Source organism: Bicyclus anynana, chromosome 8, assembly GCF_947172395.1.
Source record: "Bicyclus anynana chromosome 8, ilBicAnyn1.1, whole genome shotgun sequence".
Lineage (NCBI taxonomy): Eukaryota > Metazoa > Arthropoda > Insecta > Lepidoptera > Nymphalidae > Bicyclus > Bicyclus anynana.
Window position 1 is genome coordinate 7170975 of NC_069090.1, and position 10242 is coordinate 7181216.

Below are 10242 nucleotides of genomic sequence, written 5' to 3' on the forward strand. Positions count from 1 at the left end.
ATAATGTATATTTTAGTTATGCACTGTTATAGGTACCAGTTGTTATTTTACAAAACGAAAAAATATTCGACAGCTTGGTTTATTATGAGATTTGCAAATTTTTTTTTATCATACTTATGACATTTTGCGCCTCACGTAGTTTAGTGAAAGGTGCTGCATTTGGTCTTCAACATTTTAGTTCACACGTTACCATTTGTATGGAATAATAAGTACATAATCTAAGTAAATAAATAACAAAAGAGCAAAAGACATATTTATCATATTCAAATAAGTTTATGCGTATCCTGATTTTGATTGCTGCACTTTGCATATATACTTTTACTGATAGGTATAATATGATTAAATCACGCACATTTTAAAATATATCTGATATATTGAAACTAAGTACGTTTAAAATTTCATGTCCGTTAGCACTAACACTTCTTAGTGTCTGTCGACCATTTTACCATTTCCCTACTTTTGTCTCTCTCTCTCTCTCTCGTATCTATTTTGTCACTTCACGTATGTATGTTTTGGCTCATTAAAGCGAAATGAATAATAATAATTATTATTATTATTATAAAATTATATTAAGTAACTAATAATTTCACGTTTTAGCGGAAAAAGAAATTATTTACTAGTAATATCCAAGATATATATTTTATACAATAGTAACTTGATGATAAAGTTATAAAAATATCAGTCTTGGTGTAATAGTGCCTTTTTATATCTGTTCATTCTATAGCCTAACCAGAGAAATAAAAACCTCGTTATGTTACAGTTTAAGTAGACTATGTCTTCTATTAACGTACAAGCCCAAACTGCTTAAAAAAGCCAGTTTAGGTTGTATAAATATATCTCAGCTCAGGTTATAATTAACCCAAGGAACCCTAAACGTTTTGTATTATAAGCTTTGTGGTACTTAAACGCCTATGTATGTGTATTATAATTTAAGTTATTAAAGATCTTGTGTCATAATAACGTGTTATCATTGGACCCATATACTTTATTCGTTATAAAAGTAAATGAAAAACAGAAAATACCATAGATAAGAATGTTTATTTTTGCCAATTAATCATACCATTAGGATACTACAATATTCGTTACAATTATCTGTTAAATCTAAAACCCCATTTACATTATTATTACTACTCAAAAACGACAGTTAGATTTATTTATTTCAAGTAGGTTAGTTTATAAGCACTTTTGAAACATGAAGTTTAACTATTTTTAGAGTCTACCGCTTAAATTTAATTTTTTTATACTAGGCCACAATATTGTATAAACCTATTAGTTGTTCCTTTATTACTGAATTATGAAATTATTAGTCTTGGATTTTTATCTGGCTAGCTTTACAAATCAAAATATAAGTATTTATTATTGAATAGTGTAATGTAAATAATGAAAATCGGAGTGTAATGTAAATAATGTAAATCGGGTCATAAAGATACAGAGATAACGGTTTATTTTTTTAAAGAATAAGAGATTTTCGATCATATACATGATTTAAAAAATAGGAACAAAGTGACTAATCTTAAATAAATTTTGAACTACATATATTTAACAACAACTAACAAAACCTGGATAAGTATAATTTATTTTAACGATGATTGAAGTTTGCAAACAAATTGGTTGAACATAACACATTTAAACATTGGTAAATAATATTTTGCTAAAACATTAGATAATTATATAATTAAACTATATAGCCCACTGTTAGGTACATTGGGATATATAGTTTTATTCATTTATCTATGAGTAGTGTTACGCAACTATTTTCATGAACAGAAAAAAAAATACTAATTATAAAAATTAAATACATATTAAATATGTTACAAAAAATACTATTTATGAAATTTACAATAATTTATAAGGTATATTTCTTACAGCAAATTAAAATTTTCGTTAAATTAAAATTGACAATTAAAACCAGCCTAATAATATATATCATTATTGCTTTATTTATTTACATTATTTATTATGTTTTTTATTGGGCAAGTTTTTGAAAGGAGCGGCTACAACATACTTGTTCTTAAAATTCATTCATTCATCATTCAATCATAAAGAACTGATTAAATGCATAGGTACTATTGTAAATTTTTGCTCGCCGCAAAAACACACCCTATCTGCATATCTAACCTAATACCTAGCTACTCAATTAGTAAATTTTTAAATTTAGTACATAGCAATATTAGCAATTAGGTAAGTACCTAACTCATTAATTGATAGACCTAAATGTAAATTGTAAAGATTCATACATTATGACAAGTAGAAAAAAAAACTTAAATACACAAGAGAAGCGGACTGGATTATACAAATTAAAGTTAAATTGTTGAGGAAAATTAATAGTGAAAAGGATTACAACATTTTAACCACACCAGTGTAATGAGCACGGTTTAATACATTACTGCAGCGGCCGGCAAGAGGCATTGATGGACGAACGTGCGACTGTGGGCCGAGGCGAAGCCGAGGCACACATACGTAAGTCCATCAATGACTACTTGCGGCCAAGGCTTGTATAGTACTTTTCTCAAATAATGCGCGTTAAACTAAGTAGTACATTTCAGAACTTTCATTTGAAAATACAATTATTGAATTGAATGTATAATTCTTACAATTTAATGTGGATTTTTCGGGAATTATGTTGGTTTAAGATTATTCTAACGAGGTTGAAATTGGTGGTATACTAGTGTCTTCGGCGTGATTCTGAATTTCAAAGTTTTAATGGGAAGATACTCGGGAGAAGATGCTTTCGTTAATTTTACGTGTAATAAATACTATTTTAAAACCAATGACAAAGTTGACGAACAACTAAACAATAGTTTTCACGCGTCAAAGTATCTTTTTGGCAGTCTTTATCCTATGCATTTTATTCCTAAATCCCTGGGTTTTGGACTATATTTTATACATTTATACATAAGAACGTAACCGTCAACATAAAAATACACCTTTATTTACCTTAGTTTTTTAGTGCATTGAGCCAGCCAGTGGTACAGGTAAGACACAGGATGAAAATCGATACCCTGAATCACATTGTCTCCGTTCTGTCTTAGGTAAAAAAAACAGTTTTATCTGATACTGTAAGTTATAAACGATCCGTTCAGATTTAGCATAATTGATTTGTTCATTTCACGTAGGTTAAGATAACAAGCACTTTGGAAACTTCAAGATTGATTATTTGTAAACTACCGCCGGTTCAGCCAGTTCTGCTGAGAAGAGCTAGCAAGAAATAGAATCTTCTACCATGAACGGTAAATTCAGCATACAAGTACAGTTAGACAAGTACTGTACCATTGATAAGTTCCTTAATGATAAGTGCTTGGAGGCCTTTGGATCAGCTTCCACCGTCACATAGGAAGTAAAACTATAAGAAATTGTAATGTTTTTATCATTTGCAAATTATAATACCGTATGATTTTTTTAAAAGAGCAACTGTTGAGTTTCTTGCCGGTTCTTCTCAGTAGAACCTTCCGAACAGGTGGTAGAATCTTTACAAAAAGTCAACTGACGTTTTAAAAGTTCTTGTAAGCTGAGCTTACTTGAAATAAATGAATTTAGAATTTTAAGAAAGGTGAGAAAGTTCCTCTGTTCCAGAAATCATTATTTTTTTTAAAAAATCTAAAAACCAAATTATTTCTTGTTTAATGGTTTATTTGGAATAAAGTATAATGAATTTGTAGTATATTATATTAACCCTACAGCTTAATAAAATGACATTATAAGCTTATGCATTTCTTTTTATATCAAATACCCAAAAAAATTACAATAGAGATCTTTAGATGTAACAAAACAATAATTTTAACAAATCAATAAATATAAAACTAAAGCAATAACTTGGTTAATTTTTTATAGAAATACGAGTATGAAATACTTACTAAATGTTAGCATTGAAATTCACAAATATTAAATTCATACATTGTCGAGACAGTAGATTGAGGGCCGGTTAAAAGGTAAGTTATGACATTCTTACTATAAAATATGTCATATTACAAAGACAAAACTTATCAGTGGCGCTAACATGTGACCAATGTTAAATATAATCTCTGAAAGAGAAACAGACAAAAGTCAACCAATTACGACGCTACCGGAAATATCGCTATCTTTTTTATTACGTTGGGACGAAAGAGATAGGACCAGAACTACTACGCCACCATTGGTAGAAATTTTGTCCATTTCTCTTTACAAGATATGTCTTTGGTCGCATGTTAGCACCACTGAAGATAGTTAAATCGGCCCCTATCGTAGTTGGCTAACATTAATAAATTATAATGCGTTCTCAGTCCAGGATTAAGGAAATATGATGCGCTAAGTAATATTTCTCGATCGTCTCTGGTAGACGGGATACCCAAGCAATTGCTTAAATAGCATATAGGCGTTCAACTATAAAGCTAGTTTCGAATCTGATGAGTAGCTAATGCCTTTCTGTTTATATCAAATAGGGTATTTGACTCAAAATAGTTGAGAAAATAAACAGATGGCTTTGATATATTTTTTCTGATTAGTGTAACTGTCGTAGATTTATTAATAGGACCTCAGCAATAGTGAGTGTGAGGGGTGAGTGCAGATGCATAGCCTGGTGGGGCTCGAAGGCAGAAGCGTAAGAAGAGATGTGCGAACTCTTCAAGGGCGTTTTCTGCGAGACTCACATCACCTTAGAGGGCCATTCGAGAAGGGTGTTTTGGCCTGAGTGTATCAGTCGCCTCCGTTACCGTGAATAAAACTCACGTCTGGATGACGTTGATTGTGATTGAATAGCCAAAACCAGTAATGTCGTCGTTACAATAATAAAGGACGTTTTTCGGGCATGTAATTTCTACAGTTGGTCTCAAGGTTTAGGTTAAGCCTTAACCATTAGTTGGTTGTGATGAGTGGAGGCTCTCAAAATAGTTTTTCGAGAGCTGCTTCATCTATTGTTGGGAGATAGGTCTCATAGAGATAGAGAGCATAAATTAATTTTGGAGGGTGTGGACCAGTCTAACGATACCCACCTGATGATAAGAACACAATCGCAACCCTTTGCTGGGCTTACTGAGAACAAGTCTTGACTATGTATACCTAATTTCATCAGCTAGATACCCTATAGACCAGAACATAGCAATGCATGTACTTGTTAAAGTTCAAGTGAATACTTTAAGAAAATAGAAATTACATAACTTAAATAATTCCATACACATTTTCACCTTTTTATAAAACTTTTTTAAGCATCTCATTGTTGATAAATAATAATTAATTGTTTTCGCATCATGAGGTTGAATCCAGTTTAAGTCAACATCCCTATGTACGTACTTCAAGATGGCCGGTTTTTCACGCCTTGTTCATCTTTTGTACCGCATCGTCATCTTGCTAACCAATTTTTGTTAACTTATTAATGTAGTGTTATTAAACAGAACTTATTATATGTAGGCACGTGTGATTGGAAAATTAGACTAATGTAAGTATTACAGGACATATTTTGACTTTGTATAGGTATGCACATTGTTGAGTTAAGTAAAACACAGCTATACTTCAAAATAAATCGCGTAACTCCTTGGTATTATGCAAAGATCCGATATTTGTAATTCAAGGCAGATTTCTCAATCGACCTATTTTTAGCAGTGAAGTTGAATTTCTGAGTATGACACAAACAATACCCTTAACCTAATTCAACGATAGACAATAGACATGTATTGGCAGCAAAGTCCGGTTTTCGGGAAAAAACCAGAAAACGTAGGTTCCAATCATCCAATCTATTACTTTATTCTATCCTAAGACGTAGTTTTCGACGAGAAAGTCGACGACGGCCAACTTGAAATGAACGTTTAGTATTTTACCAAAGTATGTCATAAAATTCCATGTATAATAATGCATCACTTATTAGTCTATTTTTCATATTATTTTCCTATAATCTCCTCTTCCTCTTCTTCACTTTTAAAATCCTTCAATAGTTCTTCATTCTTAGTAACATGTGTGATATCAACTTTAACTTCCATATTCTTCCGTAGCACAACATTTTCCCAGACGTCTTTGGCCACACTCGCGTCGGTGTCTTTACAGTTGTACGTATCATTGGGATGTTTCCTACTATAATGTCTTATTATGTTTTGCCTGTGCGAAAACGTTTTGCCGCATACCCCACACTTAAAAGGCTTAGCTTTAGTATGCGTCCGCATGTGATATATCAGTCGACTCTCTTTGGGAAAGACTTTCTTGCACACTTCGCAAACTAAATTCTTTATTTTCGCGTGCCTCAATGTATGCCTTTGCATGTTGTGTTTGTGAGCGAATTGTTTGTTACATATAGGGCAGGAGTATGGCTTTTCCCCGGTATGTTTCCTCATATGAGGCTTTATTAAACCCGAATGGGTGAACTTCTTCTTGCATATAGTACAAGAGTACGGTTTGATGTTGTTGTGGAGCTGCACGTGACGTATTAGAGTGGATTTGTATTTGAAACTCATTTTGCATTTGTCGCAAACGTAAGGGCGTTCGGTCGTGTGTTTACGCAAATGACTTTTAAGCAGGAACTCCTTTTGGAACACCTTGTTGCAGATGTTGCAAACTATTGGGTCGTGGTTTGGTATTTTACACCTGCCCGAGCCCTGGTGTTTCGCGAGGTTAGCTTTGACGGCAAACTGTCTCGTACACACTTGACAGTGGAAAGGTTTCACTAGCAGATGTATGCGTTTATGTTGTTCCAAATTGGAAGAAGTGCGAAACCGCTTGTCACATTCCTCACATTTAAACCTTTTTTCAGTGGAATGCGTGAGGAGGTGCTTCTGGTAATGGCCCTGTTTGATGAATTCTCGAAAGCACACGTTGCACTCCAGCTTTTCCCGTGTGTGTGTTATCATCAAGTGTCGGCTCAGGTTCCCTTTGTTTACGAAAGATTTCTGACATATTGGGCACATAAACTTACCATCGACCGCTGAGCGCAAATCTAGAATTTTGTCAGAACCTGAAACAATATATTGTTATGTAAGTAACAGACAATAAATCGTATTTGTTAATTCATATAGTATTCTGTTTTATTTTGACCACTTTACTGTAATAGAAATGAAACATGAACTCACCATCACTTATAAACACATTGCATGGTTTTGGTATTTGTGGAACATCATCTGGTATAATATAGTCAGGACCTTGTTGCTGAAATAGAAATTATAAATAATCAATGTAACACTAGAGTGTCTGTGAAAACAACTAATTTCTTTTCATGTTTAGGAATTCCTAAGGCCACCTTTTGTCAATCTTAAGAGCTCATGACAGTTAAAATCTTAACATATCTGATTCACTGTGCAGGTGTCAGATGACAGAAAAAATCTCAGAGCAAATCCGAGGATTAACGTCCTGAGTGTTTCTTTTTCTTCTATGCATCTGCAATCAGTCGAAAGATTATAAGAAGATTTGGTGAAATAAATTTGGCTTTACCAGACAGGAAGACCATTGTCTTTAAGTCTGCACAGAGTCAAGCATGTTGGCTTGCTTTAACAGCTTAATTCTTTCCACAGTTAATAGCTTGCAGGATGAGGAGGAGGATCTTTCTTTGTGTTTCAGCTTAAATTTGTTTATCTAAGACATTTTAAAATACTAGTTAAGGTATTAATTGATTATGAAATTCTAAAAAAAACTAGTTAAGGTGTTTATAAATATTGGTTTTATGTACCATCTGGTGGGCAATCTGCTTATTCATTGATTATTACTATAAATACATGTATTACAATGCTTACAATTTGCACTTCTGCTTCAGTTGGTTCCTCTTTAATACACACTTCCACATTTATACTATGGCATTCTTCTTTGATTGGTACATTATGCCAGTTTTCATCATCAGAGTTTGTATTTGCAGACGTGGGCTCAGTGCTAACACTGAAAATACAATTTTAACATTTTCATTCCACAACTTACTCCTATCATTATCAATACTTCTACACTAAAATAAAGACATAAAGTTTGAGAATTTATATAATCTTTGTATCTACTGAACAAATTTTGATAATTATTTTACCAATAGAAAGGCAAAGAGTAAAGTAGTAAAAGGTAATTACTGAATTTTTACTTTCATATTTACACAATTTTCTTGTGTAATTTCAATGAAATGGAAGATAAATTAACTATATACTTAAATTAACAATATAAATTAACACTAAACTGATTGAAAATTACATCTTGCTCTCATTCAAAGACAAACAAACAATATGTCAATGTAACACATTGGTGTTACAATCTCCAAGCGCCCAAGTAACTAAAAACTAATATAGGACATCATAAGACTAATGAAATTTCAAGAAATTCAATAATACTACTAGATTAGACAAATTTCTTTAATTTAAACTATTGTTACTTTTTCAGAACTCTATTATTCATATTTTAAGAAATTAAGTAGCATGTGCCTCAAATGGTGAAGGAAAAAACACTCTCGAGGAAACTTGCATACTTTAGAGAATTTACTTAATTCTCTGTATGTGTGAAGTCTGCCAATCCGCATTGGGCCAGTGTGGTGGACTATTGGCATAACCCCTTTCACTCAGAGAGGAGCTCAGTAGTAAGTCAAATAGGGGTTGTAATTATGATTATTCATATACAATTCTTGTATTTGACTGTTCTAGTGCAGCTAAATTATTTTTATCTCTCATTTATTTATTAGTTCTTTTTTTTAATTTTTATCAATGTCAATATGAATATAAAATACAAAACACTATTAAAAATTTATAAAAAAACATATTTTCATTATTATAAAATGTTAATAAGTAAAAACAAATTCTTTAAAATCAAGGAATCATGCTTTGTTTGGGCATGTAGATAGGATAAATATGACTATGATGAGATTAATGAAAGGGATTTATAAAGCAAGGTTGACTGGAACTGTTTGAACGGGAAGGCCATGGCAAACATTCCCCTACCAAATCCAGCACATTTTCTGTAAAAGCCAGGTCAAGAGTACCCATATTTAAACATAAAATAATGTAGATATTTGTTACAATCCTCGCAAGTGGAAGGATGTGGTCCAGGAATGAGGATGATGATATTATGTCAGCATTGACAACCCATAATCGGCTTACTGCTGAGCAAGAGTCTCCTCTCAGAATGAGAGGGATTAGGTCTTAGACCACCACACTGGCCCTATCATAGGCAGATGTTATATCCACTGGGTTAGCAAGTCTCACATTATTACTACTGCACAGAAGATACTTTAAAATAATTCTTAAGTTTAGTATTTATGTACCATTATTTTTACTTAAAGATAAATAATATACCTTTACTACAATAATAAATACTTGGACCTTGCTCACGAGATTACCGCCATGCAAATGTTGAGTCAACTATTATTGTTTTGATAGTTGTTTTAGTCAATGGTCATAAAACGAAAAGCTTCGACCAACAGATAAGAAGCTTTCACTTAACCGTTGGATCAAGAGTTGGATACAGACTGAAGGCAGACTGAAGTGATTCTTGAGACGGTGCATATTGTGAGGTTCCTCAGTCTGGAACCCTGACCGCCCGTTGCTTGGGCACTCAAATGTCCCGCAGCGGGAAGGTTTATCTTTTTTATAAATTTTTAATAGTTTTTGTATTATATTTTTATATTAACATTGTAAAAATTTTAGAGAAAGGACAATTAAATAAATGAGAGTAAAAAATAAATATTAATTTATTTATTGATTATAAAGCATGGTAATTTTATACCCAAATTAATTATGTAAATAATACTATTTAGAAATATTTATACCATAGCTCTAATACACGAAATCGTAACCCAATACTTACGCGTCAACAGTTAATCCCGGTTCCTTTTTAATACTGACAAACTCTGGCTCCAACACTGGTTTTTGGTCTTCATTTTGCAAACTAATAATATTTTTTTTCTTAATATCATCGAAGTCTTCAATGCAATGATCAGATGAGGCAGAGAAACTGTCCAGTTCACTGCTGTCTTGGGGTTCGATCTTAATTGTTATGCTTCCTAACTCTTCTTCCATTTTGCGAAGAATTAGATTTAGATTTAGGCTTTGTACATAATTAAAGTTGTTATCACTTCACAATCAAAAATACTTCTCCATATTTCTATAGAAATTTTGAGAACCAAATATATTTTAACAATTTTTTTAGGACTCCGATTCCGAAATCCGAATTCAGATTCCTCCAATCCGAGTACGACCTCCACAGATTACTGTAAAATAAAATATATATATGTATCTATTAATCTGTGTTATTACTTATTATGTATGTATTATCTATGACTATAACTGTAAATTAGACCACAGGCTAAAATAAAATTTCTATTCT

General features: G+C 32.3%; 1 protein-coding gene across 1 annotated transcript; it reads right to left on the minus strand.

Moving 5' to 3' along the window:
• Nucleotides 1–1019: 1019 nt before the first annotated feature.
• LOC112047747 (zinc finger protein OZF) lies at nucleotides 1020–10129 on the minus strand. Its single transcript, XM_024084970.2, has 4 exons — nucleotides 9724–10129; nucleotides 7686–7824; nucleotides 7029–7104; nucleotides 1020–6913 (listed from the first exon to the last, which is right to left on the minus strand). The coding sequence occupies exons 1-4, from the start codon at nucleotides 9933–9935 to the stop codon at nucleotides 5850–5852; spliced, it is 1491 nt and encodes a 496-aa protein (XP_023940738.1). The 5' UTR covers nucleotides 9936–10129; the 3' UTR covers nucleotides 1020–5849.
• Nucleotides 10130–10242: the final 113 nt, after the last annotated feature.